This window comes from Ailuropoda melanoleuca, chromosome 13 (assembly GCF_002007445.2).
Source record: "Ailuropoda melanoleuca isolate Jingjing chromosome 13, ASM200744v2, whole genome shotgun sequence".
In the NCBI taxonomy this organism is placed as follows: domain Eukaryota; kingdom Metazoa; phylum Chordata; class Mammalia; order Carnivora; family Ursidae; genus Ailuropoda; species Ailuropoda melanoleuca.
The window spans coordinates 56598337-56623795 of record NC_048230.1 but is presented as its reverse complement, the minus strand read 5'-3'; the positions used below and the strand labels follow the sequence as shown (position 1 = coordinate 56623795).

General features: G+C 52.0%; 1 protein-coding gene across 10 annotated transcripts in view; it reads left to right on the top strand.

Annotated features, from left to right (window-relative positions):
- SLC9A8 (solute carrier family 9 member A8) overlaps window positions 1-25040 on the top strand; it is a 72032-nt gene extending 46992 nt beyond the window's left edge. For 6 of the 10 annotated variants that reach the window (XM_011225089.3, XM_011225084.3, XM_011225069.3 and 3 more), the window contains 7 exons: window positions 1307-1412; window positions 6897-7013; window positions 9173-9255; window positions 11875-11986; window positions 14962-15182; window positions 17384-17530; window positions 18442-23168. In XM_011225089.3, coding sequence (XP_011223391.1) covers window positions 1307-1412; window positions 6897-7013; window positions 9173-9255; window positions 11875-11986; window positions 14962-15182; window positions 17384-17530; window positions 18442-18549 — 894 coding nt within the window. In that variant the 3' untranslated portion in view covers window positions 18550-23168. Of the gene's footprint in view, window positions 1-1306; window positions 1413-6896; window positions 7014-9172; window positions 9256-11874; window positions 11987-14961; window positions 15183-17383; window positions 17531-18441; window positions 23169-24560 lie in introns of those variants that run through there. The other 4 variants (XR_004619876.1, XR_856291.3, XR_002142686.2 and 1 more) reach the window with 4 other exon arrangements.
- Window positions 25041-25459: the final 419 nt, after the last annotated feature.

Genomic DNA, 25459 nt, shown 5'->3' with positions numbered 1-25459 from the left:
CAAGGACTTTTAGATGTGAAGTGTGCAATTTAGGACGTCACTTTTCAGAGTGTCATGGTCACGCACACCGTTGGCTCTCACATCCCACTGTTGGGGGAGCTTCTCACTTGAGAAGATTTTCAGTTTCCCCTGTCTCACTTTTCACAGTCAGAAAACTGGAAGTTAATATCCTCTGAAACTACCAAATTGTAAAGGTCTTTACCTCACTGAAAGTGATTCTATCTGGAGGACGAGAAAAGAGACTCTCAAAGTGAGTCCATCCAAGGTATTCACGCTGATTGCATTGCTCAACAGCCCATACGCTTTTCTAGCCAGAGGAGGAAAGAAGCTCGGTAAGGCCTATGATACTTTCATTGTGGTAGAAAACTCATCATGTTTAAAATAGGAACAGGCACCAGACCATTTCTGTGGGAGCCCAAGCCCGCGTCTTAGGGAGTCGGCCGCCTGGCCCTCCGCCATGAGCAGTTTGTTCCACAGATGGCCGGAAGAGCCACCCTTGCCCATGGCAGGCGTGTTTGTCTGCCATCCTGTTGAATTTTCCCTTCACCTCCTTTGTCCAGAAATCTAAAGGCTCTATTGTTGGCTGACAGCTTCTCATATTGTAGCAATAAACAGAATGGAAAAGAAAACTTTTTCTAGTTCAGTATTTTCCTCCATATTTATCATTCTCTTGAGGGTGGGGGGAGGGAGAAGCATCGGCTGTGAGGAAGCCAAGTCGATGGGCGCTGCGAGCCCCAGCATGGGTGCGTGGGCTGATTTTGAAGAGAGAGAAGACTCCCCTTTCATAGGAGCATGAGTATAGAAATCTCCAAGAATAGGAAGGAAGGTCCTTCATTGGGGCCCTTTACCCCAGAGTTCTGGACACCCCGTTAGCTGTCTCATCTGATGTTGGAGAAAGCAGGGGGAAGAGTGACATGGGCCTGGAAGGGACCTGGCAGCATGGGCTGTCCTCCTTTGGGCTGCGGCCCCAGCTTTGCCTCCGCAGCCCCGGCACGTTGCTAGCCTTCCAAGTCAGCATTTTTAAATGAGTTGACTTAGGTTGATTTTAATTTCCCCCCACCATTTGTCTCAGGAATTGACAATTGTTAGTGTTTTGTTAGATTCCCTTTCTTAAAACAATAGTCTCCCTACAAAACAACAGAACAAAACAGACAAACAGTGGATTTCCACATGTTACCCTGGGATGTTCCAAAGCCTTTTGTATCTGTTGCCTAGCCTGTGTATTTGAAAGGCAGCAGTTTTGTGACTTTTCTGCATCTCCCATCAACTGTCCCTTGGTTCTTTTTCCTTGACAACTGTTATTTACGTGCTAAAGCATATTGACTTGAGGAAAACGCCTTCCTTGGAGTTTGGCATGATGATCATTTTTGCTTATCTTCCTTATGGGCTCGCAGAAGGAATCTCGCTCTCGGGTAAGTGACAGAAACATTGAACTGCTCGGGTTGGTGGCACATTGTCCTGCCTGGTGAAAGAGGTTATGTCAATGGGGTCATTTTCAGTCACAAGAGACAGTCACAACTTAGAAGAGCTTTAGCAACAAAGGGGATTTACTGGCCCTTTAGGGATACCTCTGAATTTAGACCTGGCTGGATTCAGGGGCTCAGTGTTGCCATGGTCACATTTTCTCTTCACCCACCATCCTGTAGCAGAGATCAAAATATCACTTCCAGTGTTGCCTCTTTCCCAGAACAAGGTCTCGAAAGGGCCTTCACTCAAAGGATGGGGTCAGACCGCCAAGGGGAGTCAGTCCCCTGGCCTGGCCCTGGTCCCCATTCATCTGTGTTCTATCACCATAGTTTTGCCTTTTCCAGAGTGTCCTAGAAATGAAATCATACAGTATGTAGACTTTTGTGTCTCCTGTCTTTAGTTAGCATAATGTTGAGAGACCTCCATGTTTTTGCACGTGTCGGTAACTTCCACATTCTTACAGCACGACACTGTATTCATTCATTTGAAGGACATTTGATTTTTCCAGATTTTAGCTATGAACATGTATGCATATTTTCATTTATCTTGGAAAAATGCCTAAGAGTGAGGTTGCTGGGTCATATGGTAAGTATAAATTTATTAGAAACTGCCAAGTGTTTTCCAAAATGACTGGGCCATTTTGCATCCCCACCAGAATGCATGAGAGAGTTCTAGCTGCTTCCTGTCCTCATCAACACTTATTTTAATTTTTAGAAGTTTAGCCATTCTGATAGGTGTGTGGCAATTTGATTTTGACATACTTTGGTCTAGTTCTCTCTGTATTCCACTCGGGGTTCGTTGAGCTTCTTGGGTTTATAATTTATGAGGTTTTAGCTTTTCGCCAAATTTGGGCAATTTTTACCCATTTTTAAAGCACTTTTTTCTGTTCTCCCATCTCTTCTTCTGTTGGGACTCCAGTTACTGAAATTATGATCAACAGCATTCTCTCATCCCATGATATACGTTGCCTTTTTAATTTTTTTCAGTCTTTTCTGTCTGTGCTTTACTTTGGCTCATTTCTTTTGCTGTGTCTTCATGTTCATGGATCTTTTCTTCTGCCACGCCCACTGTCCTGTTAGTCCCATCCAGTGTATTTTTCACTTCAAATGTGTATTATTACAGGAGTTCCCTTTAGGTCATTTTTATATCATCCATTCCTCTCCTTACCGTGTTCGTGATTGTCTCTACGTTCTTGAGCATCTGGAACATGTTTGTAACAGCTGCTGTAATGTCCTTGTTTGCTAATTCCATCATCTCTGTCAGTTCTAGGTCTTTTTCTGTCAGTTCATTTTTCTTCTGCTTTTAGGTCATATTTGCCTGCTCTTTGCTTGCATATTAACTTTTGTTTGAATGCCAGTCATTGTAAACTTTATTGTGTTTTTGAGTACTATATTTTATTGTATTCTTCGTAGAATTTTGTATTTTCTTCCGTTGTGTATCTAAGTTTCTTGGAATCCATTTAATCCTTTTGAGGTTTACTTTCAAACTTTGTCGGCAGGTCCAGAGTAGCACTAGGAAGTAATGCATGCCCTTCCAAGGACTCCACCTCCTGTCTCCTGTATTACAAGGTCACCCCGCTGTGGCCTGTGGAAACACAAACTTCCCAGCAGACATTTTCCTGTGTCTGCTTCAGGAATGGTTGGCCTGTTCCTTATTAGTGATTGTCTCCTAGCCTCTTGGACTTTCACCCCACACGTGTACAGATCAGTACAATCCAAGATTCAAGGGGACGCTGTTGTAGCTCTCCAGAGCTCTCTTTCTGTGCAGCCCCCCTTCTCTGGTATTCTGGCTGCTTCAGGTCCCTCGGCTCTCATCTGTCTCCTCTTCTCAGCTAGACTGACTCTGCTGGGCTCAGTTTTGGAATTCCCCTCCCTAACCCTCAGCCTGGAAGCTGTCTGGGCAGTAAGCTAGGCTGGGGCCTGGAGCAGGAGTGGCCGCCTTGTTTGTCTCCCTTCTGTTAGGAATGTTTCCCTTCTGACAGCCCTACCCTGCAGTACCCAACATCAGAAGACAGGTTTTTTTTTCGTATCTTTGATCAGGTTTTCTAGTTGTTTATGGCAGGACAGCAGTTTGCATAGCAAAGTGGAAGTTCCCAGTGGTTTTTAATGACTGTTGAGCAGATTCTCCTTCCCCATAGATACCGTCTAGAATTACGCATGGGTACTTGGTGCGCACACCCTGCCAAGGAGGAAGCAGAGAAGAAGACTGGCCATTTTCACTGAAGGACTCTTTGTAAACCTCATGGTTACATGGTTTGTTCTTAATTTGATCTGTTCCCAAGCCAGTTCTCTTGGATAATTTCATCCTGGTATCTGCCATCGAGTTCCTTCTCTTATCTTTCCTGAATTTTGGCACTTACATAAATATTACCTGTAAGTCATTTGGCTCTAGCCTGGCTATTTTTACCTCTGTTTTTCTTTTATCTTTTTTTTTTCTTCTTTTTTTTTAAGATTTTATTTATTTATTTGACAGAGATAGAGACAGCCAACGAGAGAGGGAACACAAGCAGGGGGAGTGGGAGAGGAAGAAGCAGGCTCCCAGTGGAGGAGCCTGATGTGGGGCTCGATGTGGGGGCTCGATCCCATAACGCCGGGATCACGCCCTGAGCCGAAGGCAGACGCTTAATGACTGCGCTACCCAGGCGCCCCAACCCACTGGTGTTTTTGCAGCCTGGGTGGTGGCAGCTACCATGGATGAGGGTGGTCTGGGTGGTAGAGAAGCTGCCTTTGCTGAGGGAGGGCTCTCAGGGCAGACACTTGAGCTGTCCCTCGGGTTTTCACATCCACTGCTGACGCTGCTCTTTCCTTCAGCCCCCAGAACTCTAGAGATGCCCTGACCTCAAACTAGCTCGGGGTAAGGGTGGTGGCTGGCTGTTGCTTTTGCATTAGCCAGAGGGCCCATTTTCATAGGGTCCAGATTCAGCCTTCAGAGGGGGTTTGTTTATCTGTACGGAAAATTTGTTAACATTTGAGTGAGTTGCCTTCATTAAAAGCTGGGAGATTTCCCATAAGAAACAGATTTGTGGGGGCGCCTGGGTGGCTCTGTCCTTAAGCATCTGTCTTCGGCTCAGGGCGTAATCCCAGAGTCCTGGGATCGAGCCCCACATCGGGCTCCCTGCTCCGCAGGGAGCCTGCTTCTTCTTCTCCCACTCCCCCTGCTTGTGTTCCCTGCCTCGCTGCCTGTCTCTCTCTCTCTGTCAAATCGATAAATAAAATCTTAAAAAAAAAAAAAAAAAGAAACATTTCTGGCATCTCTCAAAAAGCTGGAAGGAAGACTAGTCAGCACTTAGGCCTCCCATCCACAGGGCTGCCAGCAGAACTTTATAGATGGGCTTGTGCCTTCTTTGCCCACATGTTGGTCACCGCTTTTTTTTCTTTATTGTCTGGCCCCTGAAGATTCTGAGGTTGCAGCCCTGGCCTAGTGCGCCAGACTGACCCAGCCAGCCACAGCCCTTCCACACTGAGCCTGTCCCTTGCTGCAGAGCGCCGATGCAGGATGGGCCAGAGGGTGGGCAGGAAAGCTCCACGGGGTTCCAACAGTGGACGGTGGTCTTCAGTCCCAGGGCAGCTTTCACTGTCGCCTCTGACTTCCCAGAGCCTTTGGGTTTCCGTAGAAGTCATTTCATGTTGGGACTCCCGGGGGCGGGACAACAGTGTCCATGGAAGGTCACTCGTGTCCCAATTGAAACGTGGCTCAGGCTCCTCGGGGGTTGACTTTTACTTCAAGGTAAGAACTCCAAGGTCTCAGCTTTGCCAGTGAGTTGATAACCCTTCTCAAAGCGAACGAGTGGAACAAAACGCCTTGGCAACGCAGCAGCTAGCAACTTTTCGCCCTGGACGGCGATGCTAAGAATCAAGTCCCTGAAAACGGAAGTGCATCCGTGCCGTGACTGAGCCTCAGCTTGCTCACCTGGACACCAGGACTCACAGGGCCCCTCACAGAACCGTCGGGGTAGTGAGGCTAAGCCACATGTAGTGCCCATCACGGTCCTGGGCTGAGCCGGCGTGAGCTGCCCCACGGCTGTTCCACGGAGTTCCAGCCTTGGGTCCTGGTCTCTCCCCTTCTGTCTCACTTTGCTTTGCCTTCCCTGTTTTCTGTGGCAGTGTCCGGAAGGGTCAGCAGTCCGGAGGGGCCCCCCCAACCCCCACAGGAGCATACTGGGAGAATAGCCCGAGGTCACAGTGTGTGTGTTCTTACCTAGCAGGGCAATGGTTCAGAACGCCTCTTGAGCTGTAGTCTTCTCAGTACCTTCGAGGAGCACGGAAGGCCTGCCCTCTCCTTTCCCTGCCCCATCCTGTCAGGTGTGCCTCTCGGGAAGCATTGCTAGAATGTTCCTGGCCAGCCTCCTTGGCAGGGAAGACTGACAGAGCACAGGAATTTGCCTTTGCTAAGAGGCTTACTAGGAGATGACCTGGCCCCCCGTGGCTCTCCCTCAGGCCCGTAGTTCCTGGTGGGCCGCACAAGGGGGTGGGCCTGACTGGGGGGCGGGTATCGTTGAGACTGCAAGCTGAGCCCTTGAAACGTCTCAGATGCAGTTCAGTGGTTTTCACCCTTTTCCAAATGGAGAGTCAGCCGGGCATCCCTGTCTCCAAAGTGGCAAGAGTGAGCTACAGTTTTGCCTACAAATTTTCACTCATGATCCATACATTTTAGCAGCTTATTTAATGAGTTTATAAAAATCCCAGCTTCCTTACATGAAAATGAGACCCCTTTTCTGCCACCAAGGCAGGGCAGCACCGAGAGGTGACTAACCCAACCATGCAAAGCGCTTTGGGAGTGATGAGGGCAGCGAGCCATGCAGAGATCAATCCCAGTGAGCGACGGGAGGTATAGACTCTCGTGGAGAGCTTGCAGGAAAAGACACATCCTTTTTTAGTCGCTCCTCTCTCTTTTTATAAGAGTAACTCGTGGTGATTAAGGAAAAATTAAAAGTACAAAAAAATAAATAAAAATCCACCCGTTCTCCACATCCAGATTCTTCCGCTTCCTTTCTGCCCCAAGAGTGGTTCACCTGCACCCCTTCCATCCGTGGGTGACAGTGACAGCTCGCACCTCCTCAGCCCGGGGACTATGGTGGGCACTGTACATGGCCTATCCCCATTACCTTCCTGACAGGTCCAGAGAGGGTGCTGTTAGTCCCACTGCCCAGATGAGAAAGCTGAGGCTTGGAGAGGGGAGGAAGCTTGGCCCAAGGTCACCCAGCCGGTAAGGACGTTGCCAGAGACAGTGGGTCTGTAGCATTTCTCTGCAGACTCTGGGAGGCCTCAGGTAGTACTTCCTTCCCCTTTTCTTTTCCTTTTTCTGAACACATGTAACGCTGTAGGGCCCAGTGACTCGTAGAAAATGTGCGATATTATTTGTGTATCACATAGCAGGTGCTCTTCTGCTCTGTTCATGTCTGTGGGCTCTGCCTCTTTGTACCTCTCTAGGCATCATGGCCATCCTGTTCTCAGGCATCGTGATGTCCCACTACACGCACCATAACCTGTCTCCAGTCACCCAGATCCTCATGCAGCAGACCCTCCGGACCGTGGCCTTCCTGTGCGGTGAGTTCTGCCCGCGGCCCGTCGTCAGCCACACCCTCTTTTCCTGGGCAGGAGAGGCAGCACAGTTCCTCAGAGCCAGACGTGTACTCCCTTATCTTTTGTTTATTACTCTGGCTTGCAAATTCCCTAAGGTAAACCTAACTCCTAGTAACTTTCTGGAACATTTGATGCCTATAATTTTAAGACCAAAAATGAGAACTACTGATAATGAACATTGGAGACTGATACGTTTATAATGTTGTATAGTGACATTTCCAAAACTGTGTCCCCTGGCACTGGCATCGGTGCGGGTTGGGTGAGACAAACCCCACAGTCAAACGAGAGTCTGGAAAATCCTGGGGGATATACACTTTCAGTTTGCGGGCTGCACGACCATCGTGAGCTGACGCACGTTGTGAGTTTCTGAGAAGGGGACACAGGCCCCTTTCCCACGAGAGCCTCTCAAAGGACGTAACTCGGGCGCGTGTGCGCTGGCCCTGTCATTGCTGGACGGGGTCCGCCACCAAGACTCTGTTAGGCAGTTTCCGTGTGAGCACTTGCTCCCCCACACTCTGCTGTACCCCCTGCCTCCTCCCTGGTTTATACCTGGCAGCTAAGGACGTGCGCTCACAGGGTCCCTTTCCGCTGGCCTCCCGGGTGGCCCTGCCCTGGCTGTCACCGCCAGCATCTCCCTGGCGCTGTGGCGGGGCTTGTCTCATTTCTCAGCACTGGTTCTGCACTGTCATGTGCTAGGCGGCAGGGGCAGGCCATGCGGGAGGCTTCCTTCCGTAGCCAAGGCGCCTCAGGTGCCCAGAGGTCAGATGACTTGCCCACAGTGTCGTGGCTGAGAAGTGAGTCTGGAATCCAGGTCTGTCTCTTCCTGGTCCCGGGGATCTTTTTTCCACAACACCTCACTCACAAGGTCCGAGCTAAGGTCTCTGAGCCCGACTGTCACAATTAAAGGAATATAAAGCAAAACACCCAACTGTTTTGTACCCATCAGACTGGCATGTCTTCAGTTTTGCTAATACCCACTTCCGACACGGGCGTACGGAAAGCAGGTCCCGTTGACAGGCATGGGCCCCGATGCCATTGTTTGGGGAGAGTCACTGCAGCATCGGGCTGGGTTTCAAAGCCGTGTGCTCTTTGACCCAGCAGAGCTGCCCTCAGGACTGGAGCCTGGATATTTGTTGTAACTGGTAATATCAGAAATAGAAACTGCCTCGGTGTCCATTGACAGAGGATTTGTTAAATTAACCATGGCATACCAATATAATGGAATTTATGCCGCCAGGGAAAAGCATAACACAGATCTGAGGATGTTCTAAATGAGCTGATTTGGAAAGATCACAAAAATGTTTATTAGATAAGAAAAAAATGCAAGGAGGAGAAGGGCGTGCATACTGTCCAGCTTGCAGACTTGTTTTAAAAAGATACATGTTTAGAGAAGAACATGGCTGAAATGTTTTAGAACAGCCTGTCTGTTTTATGATGTTCAACTATTTTAAAATACAGTCCTTGTCTCCCTGATTATTAGCCTATTCTGGGGGACATCACAGTGTTAGCGGGCAGCCTAGTGCTGGAAATTCATGCGGTGCTTTTTCTTGGGATCATTCAAAGTACCTGCTTTCTGACTTGCGGAGCGAAGCCAAGAGTTGGAAATGGCCCTCTTCCTGCAGACCCTGCGGGTACGAGCCATCTTCCAAACCTGTGGCAGCATTAAATGCGTGAAGTCACTCACTTAGCTTTGGCCGCCCTGGCAAGGACGATAACCGAGGGCCCTTTCCACACTGGTTATGTGGTATCTGCCGTCACGCGCTCTGAATGTTTGCCACTTCACTGCAGTTGGGATCCTTGCTAATGACAGTGCTCGACAAATGGACGGATTCATAGATTTATCATCTTCCCCGGGTGGGAGAGTATTTATTTGCATGAGTATTTGACAGCTGGCTCGTTAAATGAGGAGATTCTGAATAAGCAAGGACGTGTGGCTCGTGTGATAGAGAACGAGCAGATCGAAGCACAGTTTCCACCAAGGCATCAGGTGCAGGATTTTTCAGAAAATTATCAAAATGTTATAGTGGATTCTGACTCACTGTGAAATGTTTGCTTTACTGATTGAGTACCATGTCAGAAGAAAATAGCTGGGGCTGAATAATCCATTCTTTGGTTTGTTTCAGAAACATGTGTGTTTGCATTTCTTGGCCTGTCCATTTTTAGTTTCCCTCACAAGTTTGAAATTTCCTTTGTCATCTGGTGCATAGTAAGTATTTTCCTTGTTTTTTATTTAATTACTTATTTGTAGATCAATAACCACATGTTCTGGATTCATTTATGTAACTGTTAACTGCTCAAGGTCAACAGCTACATAGACACTCTTCCGTTTAAAGTTTCTTTTGTTAAAAAATCACAAACGTACGATAAAGGGAGAAGGGATGGAATTAAGTGAATGAATATCCTTGGAAAAGAATTTTTGCTTCTTTTTAAATTTTAAACAGCCTTAAGGTTAAGGTCTTCTCTAAAAAGTACAAGTTTCTGTGTTTCTATGTTAGGTGGTAAAAGCAGCTTTCAGAATTGAATGCGTAATTGATCATAACCATGTAAAAACATCATGCATAGAAAAAAACATGTAAAAAATATAGCACAGTGTTCGTGGTGGTTGTAGAATTGGGGATGATTTCATTTCCTTTTCTACTTTTTCTGAATAATTTATAATGCACATACTTACTTCTCACTGTGATCTTTTTCACATGTGTCCATTTTTGAGCATGACCTTGGACACTTGTTTAAAGTAAAGATGACCAGACCTCACCTCCCCAGAGGTTCACCCAGAGCAGTCATCCCAGGTGATTCTTACCATTCAGAAGGTTTGGGAAACTCACCATTGGACTCGGGGCAGCAAGAGGAGACAAATTAAAATATTAATTTAACTTAATTAATTTAAAACAGGAAAAGAAAAATTTGATCATTCACAATAGAATCAAGTCTTTTAGGGGAATGGAGTTGGGGGGATAAACACTTAGCATTTAAACTGGGGCAGCTTCCTCAGGCGTCAGCTGGAAGTGACATGAATGGCTTCTAACATGTGGGCCTTTACCCTGGTGCTCCCAGCTCCCTTGTCCCCCAGGATGAGCTTGTCTCCCATAAGCCTGCCTGCTGATTCGTACTGTAATCCCTAATTTGATCTTTGTTGTCCTTTTAGATCCATGTTAATTTAAGACACGTGAGAAGCATGCCTTACTGTTGCTCAATTATCATAATTCATCTTCACTTCACTTTTATTACCAATGCCACTGAACAGAACCCAGCTATTGAGAGGCAGACCTCTTTTTTTTTTTTAGCTCTGTCACCTATCCTGTGCAAACCAGTGAGGCCTACCTGTTTGGCATGTGGGGAAACTGAGGCACACGGAGAAGCTAAGAGCCCTAAGGGGAGCGGTGTTTCTCCTTGTAGTATGGCTGCTTCCACCTCTCAGTCGGCAAGAGGGCAAGGGCAAGAGCTCGTTGCTTTTGTCACTGTTATCTGTCCTCCAAACTCAGGTTTCAGGACAAAGAGAATAGCAAACGTTGTTTACAGAAAGCATAATAGTCTTTAGTGTGCTCACTGGGTCAAAGAGGCCACATTTGGTCAAACCTGAAACACAAGTATGGGAATCAAAGATTGGATTTCAGTGGGTGAAAGAAGGAGGTGGCTCCTTCCGCCGTAGGCTGGGAGCAAAAGGAAAATGAGAAGATGCTCTGGCGTGGGAGCTCGGTCTCCCCGAGACGGCCCGTGCTGTTCAGATGGGTCACTTGAGACTCGCTCAGTGGTCAAGGGCACAGGCTTTAGGGGCTGAAACGGGTTTGGGGCGTGGCTCCACCACTTCCTGCCTAGGTCAGCTTGGACCAGTCCCTTCACCTCTCTCTGTCTCCATTTAGTTGTCCCTAAAATGGAGACAGGAATTCTAGTAATAAGAGCATTGCAGGGATCTCAATTTAACAAGATACAATGCATATAAAACGCTTGGCACCTTGTCCGACGTAGAAATGTTAGATGATTGGGAGCCATTGTTAACTTGACCATCCGAGGCAAACAGTCCAAAGCCCATTCAATTCATGCCTCTTAAAGGAATAAACTTAGAGTCTGCCAGACGTGCATGTGTATATTGTGTATGTATTATTAAGTGAGTTATGGTGAGAACCAAGATGAAAAAAGAGTAAATTAATAAGTAGTTGTAGGTATCCAATTAGATAAGATTTAAACCTTACCTAAAGCTATATTTTTTTAAGACCAACTTTGGGGATGGTTAGGAACCAAAAACCTTGGCAAGCAATTGGCCAGGCAGGGTGCACGTGACCTCCTTCTAGAACCTACCTACATATTCCTTTTGCTTGGGGAGCAGCATTTACAAGCCGCATTATGTGTAGGCCCTTCTCAATCATCCCTCCTTTCCCTGGGGCGGGGGGGCGCCCACAGGAGAGGCAGGAACACCTCGCCTGTCCCTCCAGAGCTAGCCCATTGGGAATGATTAGTGCAGGCCTGTCCCACGGTGGAGCACCTTTGGAGGAGTGACATTGCCCTTAAATTAATCTCTAGGTACTTCAGCATGGCCTCTTGGCGTTCGGTTTTGTTCTACTCTCATAGCTTAAAGCTGGCTTTGAGACCTTGTTAGTCCTCTCTTCCTGGCTACGGAAACGTACAGAGCGCGATTCTCTCCCAGACTCATGTCTCCAGCAACACGGCCCGGCCGGGTCTCTGCCTAGCGCTGTCATTCATGACTTTCATGGCCAAGGGGAAGGCTGCATTTATTGTGGGCGTGTTGCATGTCTGCGTTAGCTTCAACAAGCTTCAGCTTGAAGGACCAGCGGTTTCTGTCTAAAGCTTTGTTTGTTGCAATTCACAGGTGCTTGTACTGTTTGGCCGAGCGGTGAACATTTTCCCTCTTTCCTACCTCTTGAATTTCTTCCGTGATCATAAAATCACCCCGAAGATGATGTTCATCATGTGGTTTAGCGGTAAGTCCAGCGTTGAATGAACAGAGGAAGGAAAAGAGCTCGTACGAAGGCGCACATGGTGGAGAGAGCACGCGTGGCTGTCTGCTGGAGCCCCCTGAAACCGGGCGCACCTCGTAAGGCGAAAATCGTACTAGCCCCCATTTACCAGGCCCCGGGCGAGCCCCTCCCAGTGCTCCTCACAAGCTCCGTGCCGTGAGGCGAGTGGGCACTGCGCGTCTGTTCTCTGTGTGAGCAAGCTCAGGCTCAAGGGCAGAGGACTTGCTTGGGTTCGTGTGACGACGGGACTTACTGTCCTGTTCGCGCTCCTCTGGACAGACGGGCAGCCCGAGGCAGGACACGCAGGGGGCAGCCCTCACCTGCCTGCAGTTGGTGAGGGGCTCAAAAGAAAAAAGGTTCAAGTTTACACTTTTTCTCACTACAGGCTAGCTAGGTTTGGATTTTTTTTTTCATTCATTCAGTCAGAGTTCTGAGAGCTGATTGGAACATTTTCAGTTTCTGTGCAAATTCCTCTACTTTTTTGAGGATGGGAATGAGTTCATCTTTGGCTCCTAACGAACTGGATCCTTAGGCATCTGTAAATTTATTTTTGAGCAATACATCCAGTTCTTTGTACTTTCTTATTTAAACATTATAATTAAAATATTCCGTGTGGGTCGGGGTATAGCAACATGCTTTATAAGCTGTTTTCTATGCAACAGCATATCTGCACATTTCTCGCAGATTTCTCTCCTCTTTCAAAAGGCTTTGTTTAAAATACAGACATATGTATGTGTGTGAGGTATGTATGTTTAGCGAGAGAAACTTTTTTCTCAGTCTTTTTTGCCAACAAGGAAAAAAAATTTTTGTAAAGTAATTGATCCAGGTCTTAAAAATCTCAAAATCCCAAAAGAGGTGTATTGGATCCTTTACATGGTTGTGTGAGCTGTTCGGAAGAGGCGGGCATGAGAAGAGACCTCTATGGGAAATGGGGGCGCTGTTTTAAACGGCGAGTGCTCTTGGTTCTAGCTGTTCTCCCAGGCCATCCCGAGCCCTCTCCCCACAAATTTTCACCCTCTCTTTCCGGGATCCTCAACCTCTGTCTCTCCTAAGACATCATCATTGAAACTCTTGAAGAGTCTTCTCTTTCCCAGCAAAAAACCAGCAACTTCAACCAAAATCCCTTCTGCACACCCCCTCTTGGTGCTTCCTGTCTCCCCTTGCAGCCAGACCTCCTTAAGTGGGCTGTCCTCCTGTGTTTTCTCCACTTCCTCACCTCCTGTTCATGGGCCTCAACTTGGCTTTGCCCAAGTCACCAAGCAGCCATTTGCAGCCAAGAGGCAGCCCTCCTCTGGCCCACTGAACTGCTTTCTACCTGGAGACCCTCTTCCCTGGGCCTCCAGGCCATGCTCCTGGTTGCCCTCCTTTCCCTTTGGGGTCTCCTCAGGTTCCCCCTCCTCCTTTACCAACCCCTCAAACACTGGTGTCCTCAGGACTCAGCCCCAGACCTGCTTTTCTGTTCTTGTGTTCTCACAAGCTCACCTGTCCCTGTGGCCCCAACGTCCATCAAGTTCCCACACTCCCAAAGCTGTTTGCTCTTAGCTCTTGACTCCCGTGTCTAAATCCTCCTTCGATGCCGTGGAGATCTCATTTTCTAGGACTGAATTTACCTTCCTGCCCAACCCCTTCTTGCTGGCATCCCCCTTCCACAGGAAGCAGTAATGTGTGTGACAGCAGAGGTGTGGCTGACCCAGCGTTTGCTGTGTGTACATCTGTCCTGTGCCCAGCATTTCGTCCTCAGGCCACCGATCTGGCAGGCCCTGGTTTTAGTCCCGTGTAACAGGTGGAAAGGTGGAGTTGAATTCGTCGCTTTGGCCTGAGAGGCCTGGGAGAAAACAGGGCACCGGGGGGTGACCCTAGGAGCTGGACTCCAGACCCCATGCCTGGGCCGCTGTGCAGCCCAGCCTCCTAGGACACCCCACCATCGTCCGTGTCCTTCCCTTCCCCAGCCACCCCACCTCCCACTCATCCCTGTGGCCTGTTACTTCCACTCCCTGTGTCTCTCTTAATTCCGTGCCCTTTCTGTGTCCCTGTCTTGGGTCTGCACTGCTGCTGTGGTCAGACCCCCATCATTCTGTGAATGCTCTGCCCTCCATGTCTGGGTGCCCTGCCCCGTTCACCCCTTCTTCGGGCACTCACCATGCCACAGGCCCTTGTCTGGGGTCTCCCCTCCCTCGAACCTCCCCAAGGGCAGGGCAGGACAGGACCACCTGTTCCCCTCTGTGTGGCACCAGGCAAGCCAGGATGTTCCCCAGAAAGTGAGGTTTCCCAGCTCAGTGCAGCCCCTCGGCCCAGCCAGCCGCCTCGCAGGGCAGCACAACAGGAAGTAAGGAAGAGGCCATGATGCAGCTCCCAGCAGCCTCTGGCCCGCAGCAGAGCAGTCCCGAGCCTGTCCGTGCGGCCAGGAGCTGCGTGAGGGCAGCGTCTTCAGAAACAAGGGGCCGTTGGATAAATGGCCTTCTTTGCTGTTGCCTGGAAAGCTGTGTGGCCCCAGGAGGACACGCCATTCCCTCAGTCTCGCTTCCTCGTCTGTATGTGGTGGAGAACGGTAGGACCTGCTTTAGCAGCCCCCCTGTGCAGTCGCAGTGAGATCGTGCACGAGGAGCCCTTAGCACGGGGACTGGCACACGCACAGTGACGGCTCAGTCTGCACTAGCTGTCGTATTTCTAAAACGTGCACATTGGGCTGGACGAATCCTCACACACACGCACTCCTGGTGCTTCGTGGCCTGGACAGGTCACCCCATTTGACCTGCTTGGCCACCCCGGGATGTGGAAATGGAATGAAGTCACACCCCGCTTCTCTGCAGAGAAGGAGAGCTCGCCCTCCGCAGTAGGACGTGTTAGAACGTCCGACTGGCACAATGCAGGGCCGTGCCCAGATCCCCAGAGTGCCTGATCAGTGATGCGGCTCCTGTCACCCCCTTCTCTGCCCCCAGGCCTGCGGGGGGCCATCCCCTACGCCCTGAGCCTGCACCTGGACCTGGAGCCCATGGAGAAGCGGCAGCTCATCGGCACCACTACCATCATCATCGTGCTCTTCACCATCCTGCTGCTGGGCGGGAGCACCATGCCCCTCATCCGCCTCATGGACATCGAGGACGCCAAGGCGCGCCGCAGGAACAAGAAGGACGTCAACCTCAGCAAGACGGAGAAGATGGTGAGTGCCACGGGGGCTGGGGGAGGGGGCGGGGCTGGGTCTCCACTGCAGCCGGGAAACGGGGAAATGAGACACGATTTGAGGATCTCCGCACCTACACACACTTGCACACCAGCTGCCAGCCTCAGAAGGAGGTTAAACTGAAGTTCGAGGCCTGGTGAAGCCACGGAGGCCGTGGAGTGGGAGCGTGGACCCAAACCAGGCTCTCCCAGCACCACCCTGTGGAAAGTTTTAAAGTCACATCCTCTCCCTCCCTACCACGTTTACTAACGCCTCCTGCGGGGGGGCCGGGAAGGTGCTTGCAGTGCCTCTGAGGGCCGGAAGAGAGGTGCCTTCCCCTGGGGACAGACGAGGGACGTGTCCAGGGCCCAGCTGCAGTGAGCCGGAGGCTCCCAGATCCCTGGCCGCTCCTCCTCCAAGCCACCTTCCTGCCCCGTGGCTGCCGTGCCAGCGGGCTGTCCCGGGTGTCAGCGGCGCTGGTGCCCTCCTTGCCCTGTATTGACCCTTCGGCCCCTGTGCTGAGCCAGGCTCTCCGACAGGAGCAGAGGCCGTCCGCGGCCTCTCAGCCCGCCTTCCTGCGCCGCCTCCACCACCCTACACACCCAGTTCTAGAAATGCCTCTTTTTCTAGTTCCCTTATTCAGTAACTTTATTCAGTCATGGAAGGCAGAGAAATCCTCAATCAGGAGACAGCCCACTTTCCCACTGGGGAGCTCAGGTCTGGCCAGATCTCGGCCTCAGGTGTCTGTGCGGCCCAGGCCCGTGTCTCAGCCAAGGCTCTGCTGGGAGGAAGCTCTCCAGTGGTCACAGGCGGGTGGTCGCAGGCGGGGCTGGCTCAGCGGGACCTTCTCACTCTCAGAGGCCTGTCTCTGGCCACCCCCATTCCCCAACTTTCTGGTCTGTTCTTAACAAAAGCCCCAGTATAGGTTCTCAGACCTTTCAGACGGTGTCAGAATCTGTGGAGGGCTCCCGGTCTGTCCAGGTCTGGGCTGTGGCCGGAGAGAATCTGCACTTTGGGCAGGTTGCCAGGTGCCGCGGCCCTTCCAGCCCCACAGCCACACTTGTTGAAGCCCGGCTCCCGCAGAACCAGGATGTTTGCCCAGAGGAAGAGCAGCTGCTATTTAGGAAATGTTTTCTGTGGCACGGGCACCGTGGTTGTGCTCTCCTCGGACCATCTCAAGTCGCCCTGAAAACCCACAGGCAGCAGGCGCTCTGCTCGTCCCCATTCTGCAGATAAGAGAGCTGAGGCACAGAGCGGTCACGGACTCCATAGTCTGTGCTCTTCCCCACCACGCTGTCCATCGGCGCTCTCAAGGTGGAGGTCCCTGGAGCGGCAGCCTCCCTGGGAACTTGTTAGAAATGGGAGTTCTTGGGCCCCATCCCAGACCTGGGGAATTAGAACTCTGCAGGTGGGCCTGGCAGGGGGTGGGCAGCATTTTGTGGATTCATAAGCCTTCCAGGTGATTCTCCCCGCCCCTCCCACATCCTGCACCTGCCACGCCGCCCAGGCCCCCAGTGGAGTCCACACGGCTGTGGCGTCAGAGCCGCTCCAGCAGAGCGGTAGGTGCCACGTTCACACCTGCTGGCCTTTGGTTGTCCTGCAGAGGGTGGGGCTCTCCTGGGCCCGGGGCCCGGAGCTGTGCTGGCCTGGATCCTGTGCACCGGAGACCTCCTCTGCCTGCAGGCCTGCCCTGCCACGGGGTAGTTGCTCTCATTCCTCTCCAGTTCCCACCAGGATTGCCCCCCTACACACACGCACGCACACACTGACCGGCCAATGCCTCCCCAGAGCGGAACCACAGCTAGTGCAGCTGCAGGCAAAAATGACCAAAGGAGCCTCCCTTGTTCAGTCTGCTGCCAATGAAATCACCTAGAATGGCAGTCCCCAGTCCTGCCCGCACATTAGAATCACCTGGAAAGTTTACAAACCAAACTCTAGCCCACAAATAAATTCTGATTTATTCATAATTCTGATTTATTCCTGGGTATCCATCGTGTTTTTGCAAACCTTCCCACCTCCCTGCGGGCTCCGAGGAAGTGCTTTGCTGCCCACAGACACCCTGCACTGATTGGAAAGCACAGTTAGGGCTGAGGACACTGGTGGCCAGCAGCGAAGGGCTGCTGGGTAGGCGGGGTCGGGTGGGGGCTCCCGGGAGGGGGCCAGCTGACAACCCTCGGACTATCTTCCCCCCCCACACACAGGGCAACACCATCGAGTCAGAGCACTTGTCAGAGCTCACGGAGGAGGAGTATGAAGCCCATTACATCAGGCGGCAGGACCTCAAGGGCTTCGTGTGGCTGGACGCCAAGTACCTGAACCCCTTTTTCACGCGGCGGTTAACTCAGGAGGTGGGACACTGGCGCACGCCACACGGCGAAGGGTCCCCGGCCTTGCTCCCTCAGGATCTGCAGGGGCCAACAGCGGGTGGGCAGGGGGGCCCAGGCCCCCTCCCCTGGCTCGGCCTTCTCCTTCCCAGGCTGGCAGCTGGATATGCTGGTGAACTTAGCATCTGCTGGTTTCCTTCACTGCCATTTTTAGTGCTAGTTTAATAATAGACTTGTTATCACAGTTTGGTTTTCCTGGATGATAGACTCAGGACATTGATCGGCTACTGAATCTGAGCCGAAAATTTCAAACCTGCCGGGGCCTCAGGCAGTGGCCCAAGGTTCAGGGCTCTTGTGCCATCCCTCCGGGGACTGCTGGCCTCTGGGTGACAGTGAATGACGCAGTCCCGTGGGACCCGGCTTGGGCCTGCCCCACTTCGTTTCCGAGCCCGTGTTCCACCCCGGCAGTCACGGTCGCTGTCAGCGTGGGAATGTTTCTGTTGCTTCGCTTCATCCTCCCAACAACCTGTGTTGTAGAGCTGCTCTCTCACCAGACAGCTGGGGAGACCGAGGCCCAGAGAGGTGCAGTAACCCCATTCCCCCCCCCAAAGGTCACACAGCCAAGATGCGGCAGCATTGGGGACAGAGCCCAAGGGTGTCTGATTCCGGAAGCCATATTTTTTAACATCACACCAGCCTGCCTCCTCCTCCTGTCTCTGAGTGACACCTCCTGTCATCTCTGTCCCCACAGTGAACAATCCCAGCTCGAGTTAGTTGGTTAACTCTTGGAAATTGCCTGTGGCCATGTGCCCTTCCTCCCGTCTCTCCACAACCCCTTCGACGTACACAGCAGCTCCCCCCTCCCTCGGCCCTGACCCTACCCCTGACCTGACCCAGACCTTCTGACGAGGGCTGGGTCGTGTCTCCTGCTCCAGGACCTCCACCACGGGCGCATCCAGATGAAGACCCTCACCAACAAGTGGTACGAGGAGGTGCGCCAGGGCCCCTCCGGCTCCGAAGACGACGAGCAGGAGCTGCTGTGACGGAGCAGGGCGCCCCGTCTGGCCTCCTTGCGGCTCTCTCCACAGACGCTAGGCAAGGGCCCCGGAGGGGCTCGCGTGCCCAGCCTCCTCGGGGGAGATGGAAGCAAAGGCCGTGGTCTTTGGAAACCAGAGGTCCCTGGCCCTGGGGGCCAGCTGTCTACTTCTGAGGTAGGTCACGTCCCCGGGCCTCGCTGAACCGGACTCCTGCTCTCCGTGTTGCTTCTCAGCCCGCAGATCGGAGGGAACAGCCATCCAGATAAATCTTCCTTCTGCTTCTGTGGCCGGGGTGCAGAGTCGTCTGCCGGACTGAGGGGCCTGAGAAGAGAAGCCGTGCCCTGCTGTGGAGCCTGCCGTGACTGAGGTGCTGGGGGAGCCGGGGGAGCTTGCAGCCTCTGCCATTCCCAGGCACGGCCTGCGTCACAGGGACATCTGCTCTAGCAGCACAGCGAGCCAGCTGCCGTTTCCCTCTGGTCTTCAAGGAGCCTCTGGGCTCAGCCGCAGCGGTTCTGACCTAAGTGGCCGGCTCGGAAATCTGGAAAACCTCACGCTCCCCTTTGTGATGTTGCTTGCACTCCCTGAGAAGGAAAAACTAGTCACCTTTTTCTTTACCTCCACCTGGCACCTTGCAGGCCAAGCCCCTGGGCACCAGGCAGCTACTGGCCTCCTCTGGGAATAGTGTGAATGTTTATGCTGGTCCGGAGCAGGGGCGCCCAGGCCGTCTCGGACCCGCAGTGGAAGCTGCATCCTTGGGTTTCTGGGGTGAGCGAGCCTATTCTGTGGGGTCAGAGCGCCCTCTGGAGGGAGAAGCTAGAGTTAGCTTATGCAGGCCGGCATCTGCTGTCTTTGAATTCGGTTTAAATTCATGCACTTTGACAAAGTAGTGAGAGCCTGGCAATCACTCCCTCGCTCAGTGGACCTCATCGGTCCAGAGGCCCCATTTCCTGGGCACTGTGGCGTCTGCCCACTGCCTACTGCCACCTTCACTGCTAATCAGCATTTCCTCTTTCCCTGTCCTAGTTCTTTATTGGCTCAGGTCCCAGCTCACCAAAGCCCTAGGGCAGGGGCCAGAGCAGGAGTGCCCCGTGCTCCTCCCGGGCCACCCCCTCCCAGAACTCACTCACAGACCATCTCTACGTGCTCTCTTTCTCTCACGCACACGCCCTGCCCTGTCCCTATGGTCCCGGCCCCTGGCCATCTAGGGTGTGGAGCTGCCAGTCGTGTCCAGGTGGAGTGGAGTTACTTTCACATCCATTCCTCCCCTGCCCTTAACAAACCTCATCCCTGCAAGCCTTTGCCCAGCTATGGGCCAGTGGCGACTCCCCTAGGTGGCTCATGGTCCCGGTCTTGGGACTCGGCACACCTCTGGGATGGTTGAATTCGTCATGTGGGTGTCCTTGGTTCTCTGGGGGATGCAGCGGGCCAGCATGGACCCTGGGCTGGGGACGTACATTTCCATCTCTTCTGCCTCAGGCAGCATGGCTCTGGCTGTCAGGAAGGACTGACTTCGGAGCCCACCAGGCCAGACCCCTTTCCCAGAAGTATGAGGCCGGTCAGGCAGGAAGCACGTGGTTTCCTTTTTATGCATGAAAAGTAAATCTGTGCTTGATAGGGTTAAAATATGGTCAGTTGTCTCTTTGTAACCTCCCACTTTAACCCCATAATATGAGCCAAATAGGAATATTTTACTCCACCTGATACCTTCACTGGAGGAGTAATACCGTGCATAATTCTGGGCTCTGTCATTTCCTACTTACTTTTAGTGGAAAAGTAAGAGAAGAGGTCAGAGAGGGAGGGGAACTTTGTCCGCACCTGGGGGGAGGAGGGCAGGGATCCAAGACGAGAGTGTCCCCCAATCCATAAGTCATTTACTTTCTCCTTTGAAGTTCAGGGTCTGATCTCAGAAGTGTAACATGCATTGCAAACTCAATAGTTTACCAGAAAATTTGGTGGGGAGGGGGCTATGAATTCACAGATAAAGCAGTGAAAACAGGATCTTCTCAGTTCAGACTGCCCCTTGTCACCAGGTCCCACCTGGCCTCCCACTTTTAGCTGAGACCTGAAAATGATGCTGTAATAGAGAAGAGCCCCCAGGTGGAAGGTCCCTAAGGCCTGGCTTAGTGGGCAGGGGGCATCTTTCCTGGCAGGTCCCAGCACCAGCGCGGGTCTCCCGTGAGTCTGTTCTGCCCCTGCTGAAGTGAGGCTTTAGTGGGCTGGAGCACGTTCCCACGGGGACAGGGGCGATCCGTGTTCCTCGGGGCGATCCGTGTTCCTCGGGTCTGTCTCTTCACCTTTGCCCCAGGCAGAGCCCATGGAGGTAGATTTTCCTGGTGGATTTTTTTCAAGTATCTTTGCCTGAGAATCCGAAATTTGCTGCTGTCTTACCTTTAGCATACCTAATAACTCTACTATTTGGGGCCATAAATGCCTAGTAGATAAAAAAATATTCAGCATAACTACGATTTCCCACGGATTTATTTCCTTGTAGGTCTAGGCCATGGGAGAGACGTAGCACACAGACAAAGTCATCCTTCAGAGTGAGGTGAAGGCTGTGAAGTCCGTGAGTGCCTGGGGGGAAGCTGGCCCGTTAGCCAGTGAACTCGGAAGACACGCTTGTCTTGGGGAGCTGTGTGGTGACAAGCTGCACACCCAGGGCTCCCCCTGCAGCCCTGTTGTTGTAGGACCGCTGGGAACAACCATTCCCTGAGGCTTGCGGTGTGGGGTGTTACAGGGAAAGGAGCTGGCTTGTCCTAGGTTTTCAGAGATCAAGTTTTAGGCTGAGCTGAGCCAGGGCCAGGCAGAAGGAGGGTGGCTCAGATCCATAGTCTGGTGCTCACTCAGCCCAACAGCAGAACCAAAAAACCCCTGCACCCAGGCCAGCTACCTCTCTTCACAGTGGAAGTGCCGGCCGGGCCGTGGCTGACATAAGGCCAAGGGGCAGGGCTTGGCCCAGAATGGTGGCTGTCCCGGGGTATGCCAGGTTAGCCTTGGGAGGCCCTGGTTTGCCTGCAGTTTCCTTTGTGTGTGGTGAAATGTGGAAAGATTGATGAGTGGGGCTCCTCCTGTCCCTGAAAGTTATGTCAGAGGTGCCGTCAGCAGGACTCGGCCCTGTGGGGTCTCAGTTCCACATTCCCACGGGGCCCGATGCAGTTGGCAGAGTCCTCAGCGGGGCGGCCGCAGTCAGGATCCCACTTCTGCTTTGGGGGAGAGAGTGAGGGTGGCGCAGGGTGGAGGCTAACTTCTCCGGAACTAAGTTGTGGATGTCAGAGGTGCAGGCCTCAGAGCTGGTCCCTGATTCAAGTGCAAGGAAGAATCAGCAACTGAGATCTGCCATTAATTCAGGCTTTTTTTTTTTAAGATTTTATTTATTCATTTGACAGAGAGAGGGAGAGAGAGAGTGAGTGCGCACAAGTGCACAAGCAGGGGAAGCCGCAGGCAGAGGGAGAGAGAGAAGCAGGAACCCCGCTGAGCAGGGAGCCCGACCCGGGACTCTATCCCAGGACCCTGGGATCATGACCTGAGCCGAAGGCAGACGCGTCACCGACTGAGCCCACCGGGTGCCCCTAATTCAGGCTTTAAATGCAGAGAGAGAGAGACAAAAGGCACCCTGATACCCCCCATTCCCTCCAGAAGGCAGACCTGTGTTTCTCCTGCTGGTTGATGTGTGTAGGAAACCAAATCTGAACCGTTCTTGATACAGCAGCCCGCATCATGGAGAAGCCGTTCTCCCAGGACCTCAGTCTCCAAAGCCCCAAGCAATTAGTTTTAAATGAAAACAATCCCAGCGAGAAGAAAGAGTAAGTGGCCACACTCCCTTCCATTCCGCTTCCTCCTGTCTCTCACGCAAGTGGAGTTAGACGTTCAGGAACTTCCGCTGCCTTTGGCCACGTGACAAAAGGAAGCCTTGACAGTTTCCCCTGGGCCACCGCATCCCACTGGGCCACCCCATCCCCTGGGCCACCCCTTCTCTCCACCCTCTCCCACCCTGGCTGACGTGGTCCAGAGGGAAACCAATACCTGGCCTCTCACCGCTGAGTGGGTCTGCCAGGCCGCCGTGCGTGAGGCCGCCCGACCTCGGGTGAGAGCATGACGTGCCCAGAGGGCAGCCGCGGGGGCCGGGGCCGCCTGACCTGACAGGGAACGTGCCGAGGGGAGCTCCAGAGAAAGCTCACCTGTCAGCTCCGTGTGAGAGCCCCGTCTGCGCGTTCCTGGCGCTCCCTTCTGGAAGCCGCAGCCCTGCCCAGGCTCCGGCTGCGAGGGTCGTGGCTTCCCCAAGGCTGCGACGTTGTCTCCAACGCAGCCCCTGCCAAGCTTGATCTGTTCTTTGTATTCTCTTGAGTAATTTTCTTTGTAAAAATGAAGGATTTTTGTAAGTACTGCTTTTTTATTTGTTTTAAGGACCTTTGGGAAGGTCCTCCCCTGTGTAAGCTGTGAGGTGTTGGTGAGATCCTGGTTCCTGAGAAGTGGTTTGCTGCTCTTCTGGATGGGGCCTCAGATGGGGCGGGTCAGGGACAGGGCACCTGTCCAGTCAGCTCACTGGACTCTGGAAAGAACGCAGAAATGGCTGGAAAACAGTAATGTCACTGGATACTTATTTAGAAATAAAAATGAATGCTGCTGGATCAGAGCCAGTTTCTGTGTCTGTGTTCAGGTGGCCTTGAAAATGCATGGGTCAGACACTCCTGGGCTCAGCTCTGTGTCCCCACCTACCCGATTCTGGGGGCCAGCAACAGGTGTGTGGCCCGTGCCGTGCGGTGGGCTTCGCGTCAGGCAGGCCTGCCCCTTAGTGAGGAGCTCGTGTGGCCCAGCTTCCAGCCGGCCCACCGCTGCTGCTCCCCACGGGCGCTAGGAAGCCGTCCTCCCCAGGGCTCCCTGGGCGGCTGGGCTGCTGCTGCCCGGGCTTGCAGATCAGCCCCCATGCGCCCCTGCCAGACTGAGAAAGCAGGACCGCGCCCGTCCGTCCTCCAGGTTCTGGATCTGCACAGCCGCAGGGGCATCTGGTCAAAGGTGGTGGCATTCTCTGTGGGAAGCCTGGAGCCTCCGTTTATTTTTACCCCCTCATTCTTCCAAAAGGCATCCAAAGTTGCTTATGGTCATAGGCACAGACTAAAAAAACCCAACAAACATGGACTAGAAAGCAAAAGCAGGTAGGACTGCCTGCCCAGATCCCAGGCATGGGCCATCTGGCAGGGAAGCCAGTGCCGGCCTTCTTAGTTCCTTCCAACCCTGCAATTCATCCCCATTCCCGCTCCCCTCCCCAACCCCCAGCCAAAGAAGGAAGTCGGGAGAATATATCACACCTGGGACCCTCCCTGTACCTGGGCTGCCAAACCAGGTGCGCAGACCATGCCAGGGTCAGGCGGGGAGCCAGGTGGGGAGCCAGGGCTGGCTGTGAGACACACGTGGCCTGCCTTCATTGGCTCCCTTTTCCACCTTTGAAGAGACCTGGGTTCAGAGAAAGATTTTTCTACATAATAAAACTTTGTGAGTGTGATGACAAGATGGCACTGGAATGATGGGGACCCTGGCAGAATTTCTCAGGCTACTGCTGGCTGCAAGGGTCACTGGGCAATGGAGTTGTGCCAAGCAGAGTGTCCTGATAGTAAAAGGAGAATGGATCCCAAGTGGCACCTGCCACAGAGGGAACTGGTATTTTTCGTTCACATTTCAGCCTTCTTCTCAACTCCTAGAAGCAATCAGGGTGGAGGGGAACGAGCCAGGGAAGTTTCTCCTTGGAGGCCAGAAAGCTCTGGGGGAGGGCCATACACAAAGGTGAGGGCTCCATAATCCCCAGTACCTCACGTGTGACAGAAATAACTGATACAAGTTCATGAAGTGAGACAGGTCTCAAAGCAGTGATGTACAGCATTAGCCTCTAACAAATTAATGGTGTGCGTATAAATAGGAAAAAATCTGGAAGGACAGGTGACAAGTTTTAACTTTGGTTCTCTCTGAATGGAAGGATAATGGGTAACTTAAAACATGTTTGTATATATTTTCTGTCTTTCATAAAGCACGGTTATTCAGCGCTCAGGAACACACTGCATGTTACCTTCGTGTTTCATAACGTGACGACAAACGCAACCACAGCTACAGAAGCGATGCGACAAGTGGAGAGATTTGAGGGGATAAAGTACTAGGGAAACAGGAAGTCTGTCTTCCGGTGAGAGTCCAAATTGAAAGAATCACTTTGAAGAGCATCTGGCAATGCCTAGTGAAGTTAAAGACGCCTTTCACCTGTCACCCTTCAACCCAGGAATTCCCCTCCTAGGTCCGTGCCCTGGAGAGCAAGCAGGAGCAGACCACTGCCTGAGGACCTAAGCCAGCCTGCTTCCTACCTACTCTGCACTATACCGGAGAGTGCAGAATGGTTTTTAACATCCCCAAAGGCTTGAAAAAAATTCAAAAGAAGAATATTTCATAATCTATAAACTGTATGAAATTCAAATTTCAATACCCATAAATTAAAGCTTTGAATTTTTTTAATTAAAAATTTATGGAAGGGGCGCCTGGGTGGCTCAGTTGGTTAAGCGTCTGCCTTCCGCTCGGGTCATGATCCCGGGGTCTTGGGATCAAGCCCCACATGGGGCTCTGCTCAGCTGGAGCCTATTTCTCCCTCTCCTCCCCACTCGTGCTCTCTGTCGCTATCTCTGTCGCTATCTCTGTCTCTCAAATAAAATCTTTTTAAAAAATGTATGGAAATTTTTTCTCCCATTATGTAACTACCTGCATAACTTTTCTTTTTCCTCTTGCCTCCCGAAGCCGAAAATACTCACTACCTAGCCATTTGCAGAAAAAGCCTGCCCACCCCTGCCCTAGAAAAATTCCTACACACTCTTGCACCAGGAGACACCCGTAAGAATATTTGCAATAGCACCTGATTGGAAACAAGCTAAATGTTTCTCACCAGGAG